Genomic DNA, 19,282 nt, shown 5'->3' with positions numbered 1-19,282 from the left:
TAGAAAGCAAAAGGGTTATAGTAGTCTAAATTCATTACCTGACATTAAATCCCCATGAAAATATTTTCTTTTTATTTATATGCCACTCATGCAGGAGATAGCAAAAAGAAATTCCTGCAGCCTCATTGTTTACTGATCTTTAGGTGAATCTTTAGGTGACTTTCAAATAGACTGACTTTTTTCATTCTAACATTTATATATAATTGCATGTTGTTGTGCTTGTTTGTTTGTTTTTGATCTGAATTCATAGTAAACTGCTTTTAAAAGTGGATTTATTTTGTGAAAACAACCTGACAGTGAAAGGTTTAAGACTTTCAGCTAACTTAGAGCTCTCTACAGGAAGCTCATCTCTCTGCCAAAATCTTTCTAATCTTTCATATGGCATTACTGAAAAAAAAGTAAATATACTATGCCCTATAGCTTCAGTGAAACTCAATCTAATGTAATATAATGATATAAAAGTGGTGGAAACTATAAATTTATCTTTTATGTCATAGGGGTTTTTGTTTGGTTTTTTTTTTCATAAACACTAACTTTAACCTTCATTTACTTGCCAAGAGCTTCGATTTAGGTCATATAAAAATATCCAGCTCATCACTTGTTGCCCAAGCATAGCTCAAATTGAAACATGAGCTACAGACTCATGCACCAATATATATATATATATATGTAAATAAAAGGCAGACTAAATTGGAGAGGCGTTTAGTATTGGGATATTTAATTGCAGCTGTACCAATCAGAGGTGTGGCATATAACTGCCTGTAAATGCCAAGCACACACCAGATGCAAGCTTGAGTTGCTCTGGCTATACTTTAATAAATGCCATTTCATAGTAGCAGCATAGCTGCCATGCAGCATAGGCAGGTCTATTGTATTATCTCTACTTGATGAACAACATATCCATTTTTAAGAATTGTGACTATTGTCTACATAATAATTATTGTAATAATGGAAAATATTCAGCCTGGGTGTGAATGATGAATGGAAGAAGTTAAGGTGTCTACAAAAAGTAATGAGTTTTAGTGTAATTCATGCCCAGCAGTACAAGAAAATACATTACCACATTCTCTTTCATAAAATTATTTTTAACCATCAGAAAGGTTTAGAAATAAAAGAGAAATAACTGGAGGACACAGACCATCAAGTAATTTAGTGTTGAATGTCAGACTGCAAGTAGGTATTGTTTCTTCTTGCTCTGAGCGCACATTTAACTTTCATAGCACTTTCTGGGATTTCAAAGTAATGTTTCTGAATTTTAAATCTTCTATGAAATAAAACACCACCAACATTCACATTTTACTGATTGAAGCTGCAAGCCTGCGAAGTCCAATTTTCTTTTCCTCTGTGAGCATTGGACCAGTGAAAAATGCAGCTTAAACTGACAGGTTTATTTTGCATAAGAATAAACAATATAGGCTATGAAGAAGCAGAGAATAAACCACAGCAAGCTGTGTGTATAACTACAGTGTAACCAAAACCAGAGGATCTATTCTAATATTTTAATGTCTAGATCTTTTAAATTCCAATAGGATAGCAACTCTGAGACTCTAAAAAAATGGAAAAATAAAAGTTTTTATATATGTGTAGTCTGTTTTTTTAGAAGTAATTGCAAACTTCTAGTGAGACATCAAACAACAGCTCTACCACTTCTTAGGCAACTGGGGGTACACTACTAGCCATGTGGATTGTATATGCACTAAAGAGATCCACCTCTGGAATGCTTGTAGGTTAGTATATTTGACATAACGATATCATTTGACATATTTATATCATCTAGTCTTCACTGTTAACCATTAAAAGCAACAAACAGTTTTAGTGTCAATAGGTCTGTATCACCATTGCTTAACAAATTCAGTGGTAGGAAATAATTTGAAAATTCAGGGTGTTTTGTTATATGTTGGATCAAGACCATAGTTGGTAATATTTTTTTGACCACTCTCTCTTAGATGTCTTTTGTTTATTGCAACTCCTAAAACAGGCAGTAATACAATGGTTCTCTTTATCAGCTCTCAGATCTTTCTTACAGTTTAGTTTTAAATAGGATGACAGTTGATTAGTTTAATTAGTCATTACTTAATGAGGGCAGAGCCTGCCCAAAAGAACTACATCAAAACACCTGTACCAAACAGTAGGAGAACAAAGAATAATTGTTTTTAAGTTTCTCCTAAATACTGTGATCCATTATACAGGATTCAATTCTATCTAATCTTTAAGACTGAATGTAAACCAAGATTATAAAAGAAACTATGATATTTAGGCTTGCATGGATGTCAGCAATATCCATGGAACTATTTTCTGATCTTTTGATACTTGCAGGCTTTTTAATTGTTGCTAAATATTTCTCCTCTTTATGAAAAAAAAAAAAAACAACAGATAAATAGCTTGAGTCCATACCTGCTCAAGTACAAGAGTCCAAAGAGATCAGGAACAATTATTCATTAACACTATCATCATCGTTAGACCACAGCAGCTAATTCATGGAACTGCACATTGTTTATGGACATCACACTGTAGATCTAATTCCCCTAGTATTGTGCATTTCTGTTTCCTTTGATACAGAACTACAGCCTATATGGATAAAGCAATAGCATTGATCTTACAACGGCATACACAATTTCTCAGGAGCTATTCCTGAGCATTCACTCAAAATGTAAGTATTTTATACTGAATCACAAAACAGCTGTGTCTGGAAAGCACATCTAGGTATCACCTAATACAAGCACCCTCTTCAAAGCAGGGTCAGTGAGAGCTGTGTGCCTGGGGCTGTATCCTGTTGGGTCTTGAACGCCTTCACGGACAGAGACTCAAGAACCTCTCTGGGCAATCTGCAATTTTGCAGTGTTTGTAAATATATGGAAACATTTAAGATCAAAATGTGCTTTATTTTATACATGCAGTTGAACATTAGTAGTGAGCTGCATTTTTCAGTTCTTGATTGAGCAGCTATAAAACATTTTGCAAGACTGAACAGGGAGCAAAACCAATGTAGCCCTTGCTGCCATGTTAACATCTTTTTTATGACAGCTGATCCACATATGATGTTAATAAATCTAAATAACCATTAGAGGGCTTAGTTATTTAACACAAGCAATAAAAATTATCGGCAGAAGATTACCAGTTTAAACCACGTGATTAGTCCAAGAAAGTTTCAGTAGACCACCTCCTTGCATTGGGACACAAGTTTACTTAGGCTCCTGAGAAATTGTGTATGCCGTTGTAAGATCAATCTGGTCCTAGGTTTGAATACAAACTAATCTTTTTTTTTCCACATTATTAAAACTTTCTACCCAAGGTAGTCAGGTAATTCTTTCAAGCACTTTCATCCCCAGGCTGGTAGAAGTTACTTCTTAATAGTCCCAGGCTCCCCAGTGTTAAAAGCAGATTTCAAGTTTCACCAGTACTCAGCTTCTATTTTACAAGCTGTTAAATGGCTAGTCAAAATGTCAGAAGGGGAAATCAGTTCTGCAGAGTTTCAGGTTATATTGTTGTTTTTTAACAGATAACAGTCCTACACATGCCTTAACCAAAATAATAAATGTTCACACTTTACTAGTTGCTAAAAAGGGCCTGGCAATCTTGAACAGCATTAAGATGCATGTGTGCATGTGTTAAGTGTGGTAATATAATACAATACAACAAAATTCCCCCCCTCTCCTTCCTGTGAGGCTTTTGGTGAAATGTGGACTATACTGTGTCAAAGTGCACTCGATTTTGATAATAACTCCAACTGTGGCCAGTAATATGCATATGGAAGAACATATGAACACCTTAGGCTTCTTTCTCTCTTTCAGTGCAATAGGACTAACATGTTTTTTAAGGGAAAGGATGGTATTAATCTAGCTAAATGCCAATATCTCCATGGCAGTTACAAATGCATGATGTTCTCTTTCTGGAATAATCAGTTTTTAATCAGTGGAAAATTATAAAATTATTCTGATACCAGGTTCTAAATGTCACCATAAAGTAGATACTAAAAAGACTGAGCAAATCATGTGTGTCTGCACACCTAGTGGAGCAGGGAGGAGGCCTTGACGTACAAAGCTGATCTGCTGACTGTGGGAGCTGATATTGCTAAAAATAAGTCATTGCTCACCATAAATGCAGGATGTACTTGTCCCAGCAAAATTAAGGGGAAAAAAAAAGCTAGAAAAAAATACAGATTTGAATATCAGGGCTATTACTTGTTCTTCCTTGGTAGGCAGGGATTTGTTTTTTGTCTTCTAAAGTGGTGATTTGAAGCATACAAAGTTGTGGAAATGTGGATAAAATGTCCTGAATATAGAAGACCAGCTACAGAATGTGACTGGCTTTTTGGCAAAAACCATTTATTTCACCAGTCTCCTGTGGCTTTTCAATACTTTTTTTTCTTTATTAGACTCACATTCACCCCTTAAGGTTTTCTTTGTAAGATTATTTTTTTTTCAAGCAGAAAATATTTAGTAGTTACTCCTTAAGAAAAGAAAAATCAGCTTCTTGCCTAAAAACTTTTCCTTAGATCTCAGGACTATCAGTCAGATCAATTAAATCATGTTTAAACTGCTTTGATTTTAAACATTAATGAATCTGCGAGGCAGCCAATAAAAAGAAAATACCCCCTATATGCTGACAGTTTAAATGGATCTCTATGTGAGCCAAGGCTGTTGAGATTCAATTTCCTTTCGGTTTGCTGCTTTGTTCATGTGTGCTTGGCCTTACTGACCAAGTGAGTGACTGCTGTGTTTCAGCAGTCAAACTCTCACCAGTGGAAATTAGGCTTGAATTCCACATCCCAGTGCTGCAGTGGTACTCAGCCAGGCTGTTCCTGCCGGTCTTTTAATTTAACCAAGTTGTTGATGATAGCCTTACTGCTCCCCTGGTAAATTTTCTCCTGAAACCATGCAAGGAGATGTGATAAACCTAGGACAGTACTGGGTGTGTTTTGTCAACAAAGCTCTTTTCTACAAAAGGATGTTAACCACTATCTGAGCCATCTAAAACTTCCCACTTTTGTTGTTGCTCATTGCCAATTTATAGAAGTGGCGGTTTTCTTGTCTTACTCAAGTGGTTTATATTGTTGTACTCAACATCCTATACCACAATAGCATTATGAGGGCACACATTGACAAGGAAACAAAAATAACTTCAGTTACTTCCTTTCTAGAAGCCTTCTAAAGAGAGAGTGCATGCTGTTATATTTGTATGGCATAAAATCAGGGGGAGATGCTTTTATTCATAATTACTGTTGCTTTATTCCAGAGGAACTGAACTTAAAACCAGATCTGCTCTAACAAGCAAAAGAAAGATCATGTTTTGAATGATGGCTGGTAAATGAAAGGGGTTAAATTTTAGGAAAAGGCAAATCTATTTTGGCATTAAGCAGCTGGCTTCACTGTCTTCTGAGCATCACTTTTTAGTCATTCTGCACAGTGTGTATTTCTGTAAAATGCTGCAAACAAAATCATTACTTCTTTCTGACTGAAGTTAAGAGAATATCTGGTATTTCAAACCCTAATTTACAGAATCCTATGAAAAATTTTGTAATGTAAAGTTATAGTCTTTATTTCTCATATTCTTTCATTGTCAAATATTTTCATCTGGTTTATTCTGATTCTCATTATATTTTATTTAGCATCATTTTTTCCTATAAGTTTGTCTCCACATCTCACTTCATTATTTTTCCCATTTGTTACATAGAACAGCACAGGATTTTGAAATAAAAATATGACCCAGGTGAAGACTTGGTTTTATCTGTGTAAGTGGTAGCAAGCTAAGTGTTTGTGGTTTTCCTTGCTGTGTGGATAATGTGTTTTTAGGTGTTTTGTAATACACTGCTTTTAGTGGACTATTAAGGATTCAGTATCTTGTCCCATTAAGCAATATTTTTTCTTAGAGCTGGAGGTTTGAATTTTTGACATTTGTACATTAGTGAGAAGTTAATCTCTTTGGAGTCATCATTATGACTAACCACATCAAAATATGAATGCACTTCTCAGAACCTGAGTTATAACTCCCAGATATCAATTCTGCAGTTTGCTTTTCATAAGCATTTTACTGTGACCAAAAGATTTCTTATCTTATCAGAATACAACTCACATGATTTATAGGCCTATGGTTTATAGACTCTGTCAATACTGAGCATAAAACTTCCTTATAGCGATACCTTGCTCTATACCAAATCTCCTGGCCCAGTCTTTGGACACTTGGAAGACACAATGTGTTAGACCAGTATTCAGTATTTTTCAGCCTGTTATCATAGCTCTGTTCCTACCTACTATAATTAATTATGTTCAGCTGTTTTGTCACTTTTTCATAAGAAAAGATATGGAAGAAAAATTTAAACCTTAATATTTCCATGCTTATATTTGAAATGTTGAAGTACATTTTTCATTTAAAATCAGTTAACACAGCTGCTTTCATCTTGTATTTTCCTAACTGACAAAGTGAAGAAAATATATTTGAATTACCAAATCACATTCACAAATTTAGTTCCTCTCCAAGGCTCAGCTTCTTACCAGCAATGTGCCATTGTAAGGAACAGCTATCTTCCAAAACCATGGCTGGCCAGGACATGTCTAAGATGATTTGTTTTCTTGCTGTGTTGGTAGGCCTGCATGTTTTTGATATTGCAAAAGTTTTTCAATGTCATGCAACCCAGACTGTGGAGAGTGCATGTATAGTTTGAATCAGAAAGGAATTAATCTCCTGTCTTTTTTCAACAGGTAAGTTGTAGCTAATGGGACAGTAACATTAAACAGCCTAATCTGTGTGAAGTAAAAGGGCTTTGCTGATGTGTTGTGCCGTTTAAACAGCATTCACTGAATGTCACATCAAATCTTGTCAAAGCTTTCTATGTGTTGCCTGTGTCAAACTTTGAGCACTTCACCTCATGTTGTTTTGCCTTCCTAGGAATGCAGGTGCTGGAATGGAATGGCATCCCCTTGACTGGGAAAACTTATGAAGAAGTCCAAAGCATTATTATTCAACAGAGTGGGGAAGCAGAAATATGTGTAAGACTGTGAGTTTTTCCCCATCTTTCTGTTTCCATTTTTTTTTGGCTTTTCATGGCTTTTTTATTTTTTTTTATTTTTTTAATTTTTAAATTTACAGTTGTTAAGGTGGAACCTTTGTTAACACAAAGCATCAATTTAACAATTACCAAGAGTTCATTGTGAGTGTGGGAGGTCTGTTCTTTTTTTTTTTGCCTTTGAAGTCATAAGGAAAGATAAGCTCAGGCAGATATTAGTAATTATGCTTCTTTAAACAATATCTCCATTGTCAGGCCACAATCTCCTCTCATTGACACACATACAATTCACTGAATTTGCTGGAGTTAGAAAAAGATGGTAACTTAGCTCTAACGACTTTTACTGAAATCTGTGTCCTTTATAGTAAAGTCATTTAAACATCATGAAAAATGTATAAATTTGCATCCAAGCCGTTAAAGATTTCACCTTAAAAGAAAACTTTTCTTCTCAGCTCTTTGACAGCATTGCAAATATGTATCAGCTAAGAAGGGGCCATGCTTGGGAGCTGCTTTCTGTCATGAACCACTATTCATTTATGTACTTAATACAATAATGAGGGTATGAGGAAAGAGTTTCTTTTGTCTCAGGCTTCTTATTTCTTTCTTTAGGGACCTGAACATGCTCTCGGACTCTGAGAATCCCCAGCACCTGGAGCTGCATGAGCCAGTAAGGGCAGGTGAGTGACAAGCTGCTGCTTTGGCATTGTACACTCAGGAGTTACACCCCAAATCTAGCCATGGGCAGAAAGGGGACCTCACCTTAAATACAAAGCCAAACATTGACTATTGGTTGGTTATTATTATTAGCCCAGTTCAATCCATACTGACACAGTCTACACTATCTAATTAATACAAAGGAAATCTCAGTAACAATACTGCAGATAACATTTGTTATCCAGGGAAAAGGTCCCTCTAGCTACCCCTTCATCTTTACTTGGCACAGAGAGCTGTGGCATAAACGTACCCCTTCAGCAGCTTCCTCAAGGCCTGTGGGCAGGGTTTTCACTCCTGGGGCATCGCAGCAAGTCACAATGTCCTGACGAATTTGCTGGGAGTAGTGTGATATGTGTTCTGAGAGGTTTTGACTTCTCCTTGCTGGGAAGCGGAAGATGTTCACGATTCCGTCCTCTTCATTTTAGGATCTGCTTGAGGCCTTTTTTATGTTTTGTAACATGCCTTGCTCTTCCCTCACCAGTCGGCAGCTCTGCATTGCATATGACTTGACTGGATATCACACACTTTACATATGAAATATACATATATACATATATGTAATATATATGTATGTATATTCATATTTTTTTTCCTTCTGTCCTTAAAACTTATTTTGCCCAGCTCCTAAGTTTACATCAGTGTTAGCAGCTGACCAGCAGGTTGCTGGTATCCCTGAGGTATCCCTCAGCTATCATCCTGTGCCCAAACCTTGCAGCACTCTGCTGTCACCCTAGGTCTGTGCTCCTATAAGCTGCATTCTAAAACTGAAGTCAGAAATGCTTCAGAATAAACAGTGCAATTACTGTTGTGCCTTTATATATCAAAAATATTAAGAATGGGCATTATACTCTACAATTATACAAGGTGAAGTGCAATTCAGACTAATTAAGGTCATAGCTATCTGGTCATAAAGCAATTGGTGTTGCAGACAGACAAGCTAAAACAAAGCTCCTAGCAATATGGAGCAAGTCCAAATAACACAGAAGTCCTAAGACCTATGTTAGCTTAATACAAGGCTTATCCCCTGTTATTAGCAATGAAAATACAGTATCTATTAGGATACAGGGATGCAATAGGAAGCACTTTGTGTGAAGTTTTTTATATGACTTCTAAGATTGCAGTGCTTTGTACAGAATTCCTTCTGTTCAATCAATACCATCACTGCAGTTTCCAGTCATGGTATTAATCATATCTACCCCAACTTGGAACCAACATCCACAATCATACTAGCTATGCAGCCCTTCAGTAATCTCAGTGGTGATTAAAAGAGTGTTTCACTCAACATCTCATGTGTCCAGTCTGAATTCTGAGCTTTTGCGGCTGTTATTTTATCAATCAGTACACAAGTTACCTGGATTAAATCCTCCTTTTTCTAAGCATATATCGATGTACTTAACATCAATCTACCTGTTTTTGAAAATTAATGTTATTCATATTAACTGAAAGTGAAAAAGTCTGACAGAGCTTTGAGGCAAAACTACCCACAATTATTTCCATAGTGAGACAATCAAAACCACCAAAGGCATTCATAGACACTGAAACTGGCTTTGAAAGGATAGAAGTAGAATAAACAACATTTACATTAATGAAGAAAGCAAAATGAGAAAGTACAGAAGTAAAAGCAAATTATTCTTGCAGGCATGCTTCCCCTCATCTAGCAATCTTCTAGTGGTTTCTGAGTTGAAACAACTGGCTGACAAGCCCAGGCTTTCTTGCTATTACCTTTCATAGAATCATAGAATAGTTAGGGTTGGAAAGGACCTTCAGATCATCAAGTTCCAACCCCCCTGCCATGGGCAGGGACACCTTGAACTAAACCATATCACCCAAGGCTTCATCCAACCTGGTCTTGAACACCGCCAGGGATGGAGCATTCACAACCTCCCTGGGCAACCTATTCCAGTGCCTCACCACCCTCACAGGAAAGGATTTCTTCCTTATATCCAGTCTAAACTTCCCCGTTTAAGTTTTAACCCATTACCCCTTGTCCTGTCACTACAGTCCCTAATGAAGAGTCCTTCCCCAGCAGCCCTATAGGTCCCCTTCACATACTGGAAAGGCTGCTATGAGGTCTCCATGCAGTGTTCTCCAGGCTGAACAGCCCCAACTTCCTCAGCCTGTCTTCCTATGGGAGGTGCTCCAGTCCCCTGATCATCCTCGTGGCCCTTCTCTGGACTTGTTCCAACAGTTCCATGTCCCTTTTTATGTTGAGGACACCAGAACTGCACACAATGCTCCACGTGAAGTTTCACAAGAGCAGAGTAAAGGGTCAAGATCACCTCCTTCTTTGACCTGCTGGTCATGCTCCTTTTGATGCAGCCCAGGATATGGTTGGCTTTCTGGGCTGCAAGCGCACACTGAAGCCAGGTCATGATCATTTTCTCATCAACCAGCACCCCCAAGTCCTTCTCCACAGGGCTTCTCTGAATCTCTTCTCTGCCCAACCTGTAGCTGTGCCTGGGATTGCGTCAACCCAGGTGTAGGACCTTGCACTTGGCATGGTTAAACTTCATAATGTTGGCATCAGCCCACCTTACAAGCATGTCTAGGTCCCTCCCTCTGGATGGCATTCCTTCCCTCTAGCATATCAACCGAACCACACAGCTTGGTGTCATCGGCAAACTTGCTGAGGGCGCACTCAATCCCACTGTCCATGTCACCAGCAAAGATGTTGAACAAGACCGGTCCCAACATCGATCCCTGAGGGGCACTTCTCTTTACTGGCCTCCAGCTGGACATTGAGCCATTGACCACAGCTGTTTGTGTGCGGCCATCCAGCCAGTTCTTTATCCACTGAGTGGTCCATCCATCAAATTGATGTCTTTCCAATTTAGAGACAAGGATATCATGCAGTACAGTGTCGAATGCTTTGCACAAGTCCAGGTAGATGACATCAACTGCTCTACCCCTGTCCATCAGTTCCATAGCCCCATCATAGAAGGCCACCAGATTGGTCAGTAAACAGTCAATCTTGTGTAGTCTCACAAGAAACTGTACACATCTTACATGTATAGATCAAAATCCATAATAATCCAGTCTACTTTGTATGAAATCTAACCTCTTGGTAGGTGGGCAAGATCCTTCAAAGCTAATTTACAAGATATGGGGAAAAAACTTTGAAAAAATGCTGCAAAGTATTGAACAAGACCGGTCCCAACACTGGTCCCTGAGGGACACTACTCGTTGCTTGTTACCGCTCTCCAGGTGGACATTGAGCCCTTGACCACAACTGTTTGTGTGCAGCCCTCCAGCCAGTTCTTTACCCACTGAGTGGTCCACCTATCAAATTGATGTCTCTCGAATTTAGAGACAAGGATGTCGTGTGGGACAGCTGAACGCTTTGCTCAAGTCCAGGTAGATGACATCAACTGCTCTACCCCTGTCCATCAGTTCTGTAGCCCCATCATAGAAGGCCACCAAATTGGTCAGGCAGGATTTCCCCTTAGTGAAGCCATGCTGGCTGTCACCAAGCACCTTGTTGATTTTCATGTGCCTTAGCATGCCTTCCAGGAGAATCTGCTCCAAGATTTTGCCAGGCACAGAGGTGAGACTGACTGGTCTGTAGTTCCCTGGGTCATCCATTTTCCCCTTCTTGAAAATGGGGGTTATATTTCCCTTTTTCCAGTCATCCGGAACTTCACCTGACTGCCATGATTTCTCAAATATGATGGCCAGTGGCTTAGCAACTTCATTCTCCAGCTCCTTCAGGACCCTTGGATGCATTTCATCAGGTCCCATGGACTTGTGCACATTTAGGTTCTTATGATGGTCTCGAACCAGATCCTCTCCTACAGTCGGCCTAGGGTCTTCATTCTCACAGTCCCTGCATCTGCCTTCCAAGACTTGAGTGGTTTGGTCAGAGCATTTGCCAGTGAAGACCGAGGCAAAGAAGTCATTCAGAACCTCAGCCTTCTCCAAATCCTGTGCAGCCAGTTCTCTCGATAGCTTCCTAAGGGAACCTACATTGTCCGTAGTCTGTTTTTTATTCGTTACATACCTATAGAATCCCTTCCTGTTATCCCTTAACACCCCTAGCCAAGCTTTGACATTTTGCAGACTGTGCTTCAGAAAGGAACAATTCAACTCCCTTCAGAAAGAAAACCCAGATACAGGCTAGCAGGCAAGATAAGGCTAACATATTGCCTTAAACTTCTTAAACCATACTTCTGAGAACCTGGAAAGTAAGCCGAGCCTAGTATCCTTTTAACTCTACACACTTGAGGGCACACATGGAACTTAAGTGACCTCATTTCTTTATGAAATGGAGATTGTCATCTCCAAAGGGTAAATTCTCCTCACTTGTTTCTAGGCATCAGGGAAGGCAATCAGACTCTTACCACAGATGCCTCACATAGGTGTGTGTAATAAGGGAAGATGAATCAGGGCTTTTGTTTTTCATTTGCTTTCATTTTATTCTGCTTTGATTAATTTTTTGGTTGAAGGTTTTGAGCTCCTTTTCTCTTTATTTTTGTATAAATTATCTCAGGAGCAGAATTCAGTTTTGCTGAATTCCCAGTTGATTAAAAAAAGAAAGAAAGTTGAAATTAAAGCTTGTTAAAATGAAGTTCAGATGCTCATGAAACTACACCTGTTCCAAACAGTGAAAGTTAGCACTTTCTTCACTTAGGCCAATCTTAAAAACTGTAATTTGCTCCAGTTTAATTCAGCATGAGCAGAAAGACCTATTTTTCTTCAGCTAGAGAATAACCTTCTCAGAAAGCCTGTGAAGTGAGTAACACCAGTTGACAGCGTGTTGAGTAGTAAAATTGGAATTGGCAGGGGGAGATGTCTGCTTCTTAGAGGTTGCCTTTGCATCTTCAAAGTATACAAGCAGGTGACATGTAGATTTATAAAGATTATTATCCTGTCCTGTAACATGGCAAGATGGAGTTGAAAGTGCTTGCATTTATCAATACAAAGCTGTTTTACTTTAATCCAGTAGATAAAGCGAAATCCCCAGGGGTTGATCCCAAACAGCTGGCTGCAGAGCTCCAAAAGGTTTCTCTACAGCAGTCGCCCCTGGTTGCTTCATCAGGAGTTGAAAAGGGATCTCATGTTCACTCTGGAACCACTTCTGCCACCTCCAGTGCTGTTCCCAGCCCTGGTCAGCCCGGTTCTCCCTCAGTGAGCAAAAAGAGGCACAGCAGCAAGGTAAGAAACTTCTCAGTTATGCAGCAATAACACTTTGATGACAAGAAAAAACTGCCTAATTTATCTTAGCGTAGCAAGAAATCATAGCACATATTGATGAATTCATTACTGTGACAGTGATGAGTATTCCTCTTTAATATCTAAAATTTGGACAAGGAGAGGAGATTATGCAATTTTAATATCTAAAATTTGGACAAGGAGAGGAGATTATGCAATTTATGCAAGGTCGTAAAAGATTGGGCCTTCTCTGAAAATAGATTTCTTGAACTTAATTTTATTGATTTTAAATAATATATCTTTTCATTCTTCGTTGCTGTTACTTTTTAAGTGCATTCTACATGGTGGTGAGGTACTAGTTCCACAGAATAAGCTGATATTGCTAAAACTGTAATTTCTCTCTCTGCACTAAGCTACTGTTTGAAGTGTTGCGAGCTATGAATAGTCATGGGAATACCAAGCATTTCTCTGAAAGCCAGGGAAAGAGTGAAGAATAGATTTATCATCAAAATGTGTTTTGTCACTAGCTCATTCCTGTGAACTTGTTAAGTGTAAGTTCTCATTTTCTTTACCACGTCCTGTCCATTTCTCAGCTGAACTTCTTTCTCCTTGCGCACCCTCCTGACCATGTAGAAAAGGCAGAGTAGGAATTTAGTAACATTTTTTCACAGTTGAAACTGAAAACTAGATCATAAAGTCATCTGTCACAGTTCTGCATTTTGTGTCAAAAATGTTAACACCTGAAGTGCAAATCATTCCTGTGAAAACTGCATTTGCTTAAGCAATTTGCCAGATCACTAAAGCTGATGGCTGTCCTGAATACCCAGCTTCTCACTGCTTTACTGTTGGAAGCAAAGCTTCACATTGCAGACAAGGTGCCTCCTACATATTTATTTCTCTGTATCTTTACTACTTCTTGGCACTGTCAAGTTCCTGCTGCATTATTGGTATGTTTGGGGTTTTGTGCTGTTGAAGCTGTGACTGTGATACGAACTACAAATGTGTTAGGTGCTGTACGGACCAAAATCAGCAAACAGTTCCTGCTTATTTCAGGTAGCTCCTCAAAATGCTTGCATAACTTTCATGTGAGAAGAAACACAAAAATCTCTTTCATACAGCAATTTAACAAGTTCTGTAAATATGAGTTATACTGTAAATACTGTAAATTGATCAGTTTGTTTTGGATAGTAGTTCTGTATTGCCGTAATTCCAACAGACTTTGGAATCAACAAACATCAGGTCTATGATGCAAAAGTTAAATCCATACGTCAGAATTTACTGCACTTAACTTCAGGGACATGACAGAATTGCCTAATCGTCAGGTAAATAGCTGGTTTCATTACACCTTACTCTGGATATTGTGTGCATCTACATATGAACTGGTTTGCTACATGCTATATGTTTACCAGCAAGAATAATGCACTTCTGAAGTACAATTGATGAGACTGGATGAAACCTGCCAACGAAGTGTATGCACTGCATAGAAAGAGAGGGCAGGGCTATTAGTGCAGATGCCACTATCTACACTGAAACCCCTTCCATCTGATTAGATGAATCACACTCCTGAATTCACAGCATAGTGCATATCCATCAATCCTTGATGTGTGCTGTATCCTGCAGAGGCGCCTCTCTCTGTCCACATGAGAAGAGTGGGTTCCCAGCTTTGGCACTGTAGCAGGTCACCTAAAGTTAGAAGCATAAATTTCATTTCCTGCTTCGCAGAGGATTTAGTAATCTTTTGTGAAAAATTCAGCTGGAGGCTCATAAAGATGAAATAAAAAAATATTAAAACTAATGCCTTTATGTAGGGATGCAAAAATCAAAACTAATCAGGTAAATATTTAAAACATTCTTTGCGTATTTCTGAAAATCATGTTGAGGGGCGTTTCTTTCATAACAACCATAACTCTTGTTGATTTGCATAGTTTCTGTTCATTGCTGCAGGCTGAGTTTATAATGGTGTTGAGCTCTGTTAGAAGAGAAGGCTACTGCTCATCCTTTTTTGAAACAACTCTTGCCTTGGGATGGTAGCATTTCTAGGCAGGCTGCAGGCTTGCCAAAGTATCATGACAGACTAAATATCCAAACTGCCTAGATCTTGGCTTGCTACTGTTCTTACTTTTAGCAAGTAATTCTTTTTTAAAAGCTTTTTGTACAGAATATACACTCCAGAAAAGTCACAGGAGCCTCTTTGATATTCTGCAGTGCTAGTTCTCTCATATTTAATGCTTTGTCCCATTACTACAGAGAGTGATAGTGCACAGCATTAGAACTTGGCATTAACAAGTTTCACATAAAGGCAATGAGAATCTTCTCCAGCAGGTGTGACGGCATGACAAAGCTCAAGCTCTTCTTACATCGTGTGTGTGTGAGTGCGTGCAGGTAGTATCAAGAGAAATTATTGTGAAATTAGAAAAGCCATAACAGGAGAGGTTTAACCTTTTGGGAGCCTTGAGCTGACTGTATCCTGTGGAAACCTTTTTCTTTTGTAATGTAAATGCATGATCATTCTATGGTGCAGATTACATCTAAGATATAAATGCCCTATAGAAACATTTAATTGTCTTTGTATCTTGAAGAATGGGTTGTTTTTCTAAATCCTCAGATCTTTTAGCTCCTAGAGAAGTCAGCAGTGAAAAACTTGTCCTTTTCAAATTAATCTTCACTGAGGCCCTGACAAAGATAGGTACTTATTTGCATCTCTGCCTTTCACTCCAAATCCAACTTCAAAGTTGGCCCAGCTCTGAGCTGGGAGTTAGACCAGACGACCTCGAGAGGTCTCTTTCAGCCTAAATTATTCAAATTTCTTTGATAAATTTGGGTATTTATTCATGGTCAGTTTTAAACCAGCTGACATCAGAGAGAAAACAAAATATTTAATATGCTGAATTGCAAACCAATACAGAGGTTTAACAATGATACAGAAACAAAAAAATACACATTTCTCTTTACAGACAAGTACATGAAAGCAAAGTAGCTAAAATGAACTCCACTTTAACCATCTTTGCAAGTCCCCACACAAACTTCTAAAAAATTAGAATATTTAGATTATCCAGCAGGGATTTTGTAACTGCAACTCAGCTAAATCCATGTTATTTTGTAGCATTGTCAGTGCTAGTATAGACTGAGGTCAGAACTATTAAAGTATATTAAAATCCATTCATAGAGGTAAAGTATGAGAAATCTAAGTCATTTAAAGCGTTGCCTTAAAAGTCTGCATGGGGCTCATAGCAACCTTCCAGGACCAAGCAAATTTTAGGAGTAATTTGCTAACAATCTAAGATTCAGAACATCTTATGAATATTGATGACCTTTTTAGCTGTTAGACGGATTACACTTCTTTAAAAGCATTGTAAGGTACCAAGAAATGCTGATTTAAAATATTTCCATAAGAATTATTTTTAAGAGGCAGACGGATTTCCAAAAAATATCAGCGTTGGATTGTTGTGTTTTTTTTTTTCCTGAAAAAGCTTGTGTTCAGAAAGAAACACATCTAGAGGAAGGTAAAGCATGTAAAACAAACAAAAACTAAGGCAACACAAGACAATGAATATAACTGTATAACTGGCAGGCTTAGACTTTTTTTATCCCATGTTTTCATTGCTCTAGTGTTTGGCTGGGATTTTCCTGGTTAGTCCTGGTCTGCAGATCTGAGTGACTGAGGAGATGTTTCTTCATCACAAACCTGAAAAGAGTAGTGCATCACCTTAACTTTATGCTCTAGTTTGGGAGACATGAGCTCTGCATTGACCTAATTTAAAGCAACTCATGTCCAGCTTCCTGAGAAAATCTGTAAGGGTTTTAATGGAGGGCAGGACAGCACAAAAAAGGCAGAGGGGTTTTACTCTTCTCAGAAAGTGAAAGAAATCCTAATTACACAGAATATGATGTCAGGATAGTGGTCACATCTGGAAACAGGAAAAGGTGACTTCCAGATCAGTCTTCAGAGAACAGTAATTTTGTCCTTGTTTGCATCCTTTGTTTTCTGCTGCATCAACAAAGGAAGCAGATGTGGAGAGTATGTAAAAATATTCAAATCTTGCTACTGACCTGGGAGCTTTCTTACGTGACCTATGGCTTGCAGATTAGAGGTAGGTCCGGGGTGGCTCAAGGGCACCACCGTTTAACAAAACAGCATTGTTGAGAGCTCAGGATTTGAAGCAAATGGTGATATTATTTTCAAACTACTAAAAAAAAGGAAGAGAAGAAATGGGGAAATAAAAAGACCCTGAGAATTTTATTGCTTTTGTCAGCAATCTAGAGAAGCTCATTGATACAGAACAGTGACAGAGAGGAACATGCACTATTATACAGCACTGAAAAGGGAAGACAAAAAATTTAAATTTCATGTCAAAGAAAGTGTGTGGAGGAATTTGAAGATAAGGTGATGGAACTGAACTGATTATTAGAAAACACAGAATAAAGCAAAGAGTATTATATGAGATGGCTTCCAATTGTGAAGTCCACATAAGCACATCACTCAGTTTCATTATCACTCCTTCCACTCTTTCTACATGCTTGCACGCAGACTCAATTTAAACTGCTGCGACCTTTGTCTTTCAATAGAAATATGGCTGTGTTGTACTTGACGTGGTATTTGGTTTCTCTTTGCTACATTCATGTTTGTTAGACAGGATTAATGCTGTCTTTTTCTTCCCATGCCTCCCTGTGAGATCAGTCTGCTCAGACTGTAAAGACTTTGCTATTCAAGTTGTCTTATTTTGCACTTGTATGAAGGCTGATCAAAATGGTTGGGCTGGACTTTAAGTGCTGTTGGAATATGATGACCATTAGTTTTGAGCATACAAATTGGAGACAACTAAATGGGTTTTAGAAATCTGTGGTGATACCACAGTATAAACCACACCTACTGAAAAACTTTGAAACTCTATTCTTTCCAGTACAAGTGTATTTGAGAGTATGACTATGAGAGTATATATGAGAGTATATGACTATGTATTTGTTTATGTATTTTAATCTGGCAGCCCACAGAAACTACAAAGTCTGCTTCCCATCCAATCACTGGAGAGATTCAGGTAAATATGTGGTGGTTTTTGCTATGTAAATTGTTGTTGTTACTGGCTGCACTTTTCTGATTGATAAATCTGCAGGAAATCATCTCCATTAACTCATTTCTTATTCAACTCCAGCACCATGAAATGCCACTCATTTAAGTCATTAAATGTCACTCATTAACTCTGTGCTTGATTTTTGCCTGTGTTATTAATGTTGGCTTGTGAAATGCAAAGAGAAAAATAGAAAATGCTCCTGCCCCTGAAGGGGCTAAAACCAGTGAAATTCATTCTAATCTTTAATTTTTGGTAACATACTTTGGTCTACATTAAAGCCAGACTGTTTAGACTAAGCAAAGACTGCTGTGGGTTTCTCTTGGTGCAATGTATTTATTTCCATGCAATGACAATTTTGTGTTTCTCTCTTATGTAAACTGCCTTCACTCTATCTTTTTAAAACAATGGAACTGGAAGCAGCATAATAAATGAAGCCTATAATTTCCTATAGATTTTTTTTTTTTTTTTTTCTTAAATAATCCATCTCTCTCTCTCCTGTACTAACACTAAGGATCTTTCCATAGTATCATAATATCATTCCTGGTGTTGAGCTTCAGGTAGTCAGAATTCATGCAATTCCTACTCACTAAGCCAGCTGTTGCTCAGAAACATATCAAGGGTTCAGATTTGGTCTGCTTTTTCCTGATCGGAATAGATCAATATGGCTGGGGTTCTTTTTTTTTCGGTTGGGTAGGTTGAGTTTTATTTTCATGTTTTTTTTGTTTTGTTTGTTGTTTTTTTTTAACCAATACTGGCAGACTTCAAAAGTAAAATTTGTTTCAAGATCCAACATAATAATCTAGCATTTTATTCTAGTCAGGACAGAGAAAACCAAAACCATCTAAAATGTGTTTATTTCCAGCCAAATTAAAGGTCTAAAACTTCTTTCATTCAAAGGATTTAAGAGAGTTATTGAATCATTTAGGAAATAAAAATAACAAGTAAACTTACTGTGCTTGCAATTTTCTAGCTTCAAATCAACTATGACAAACACCTTGGCAACCTTATCATCCACATCCTTCAGGCAAGAAACCTTGCTCCCAGAGACAACAATGGCTATTCAGACCCCTTTGTTAAAGTTTATCTTCTTCCAGGGAGAGGGTAAGTGTAGGAGAAATTTTAACTTGAACTTTCTTTTAATTCGGCTTTGTTACTTGTTACTAATAAACAGAACTGAGAGTTATTGCTATAGAAAATCCAGGGGCAACACAAGGAAAAATGGTGGAGTTTTAATAGAGAGCCAGATGTTATTCCTAGGAGAATGTTCATTCTTTGCTAATGACCTGAGAAAGTTCATAATAATACCCATAGGGGAGGTTGGTTTGTTTGTTAGGTTTTTTTTTTTCCC

The 19,282-nt window shown here is 38.0% G+C and overlaps 1 protein-coding gene across 9 annotated transcripts in view; it reads left to right on the top strand.

The window, feature by feature from the left end:
• PCLO (piccolo presynaptic cytomatrix protein) overlaps positions 1–19,282 on the top strand; it is a 356,344-nt gene that overhangs the window by 263,901 nt on the left and 73,161 nt on the right. For 6 of the 9 annotated variants that reach the window (XM_057422567.1, XM_057422564.1, XM_057422566.1 and 3 more), the window contains exons 11-15: positions 6,886–6,994; positions 7,613–7,680; positions 12,657–12,868; positions 17,851–17,901; positions 18,905–19,035. In XM_057422567.1, the coding sequence (XP_057278550.1) occupies positions 6,886–6,994; positions 7,613–7,680; positions 12,657–12,868; positions 17,851–17,901; positions 18,905–19,035 (571 nt within the window). Of the gene's footprint in view, positions 1–6,885; positions 6,995–7,612; positions 7,681–12,656; positions 12,869–17,850; positions 17,902–18,904; positions 19,036–19,282 lie in introns of those variants that run through there. The other 3 variants (XM_057422563.1, XM_057422569.1, XM_057422568.1) reach the window with 3 other exon arrangements.

This window comes from Pezoporus wallicus, unplaced genomic scaffold (genome assembly GCF_028554395.1).
Source record: "Pezoporus wallicus isolate ANWC-B61680 ecotype Strahan unplaced genomic scaffold, APGP_CSIRO_Pwel_v1 contig_3058, whole genome shotgun sequence".
NCBI lineage: Eukaryota > Metazoa > Chordata > Aves > Psittaciformes > Psittacidae > Pezoporus > Pezoporus wallicus.
The sequence above is the reverse complement of the archived record's forward strand: the minus strand, read 5'-3'. Positions and strand labels throughout refer to the sequence as shown.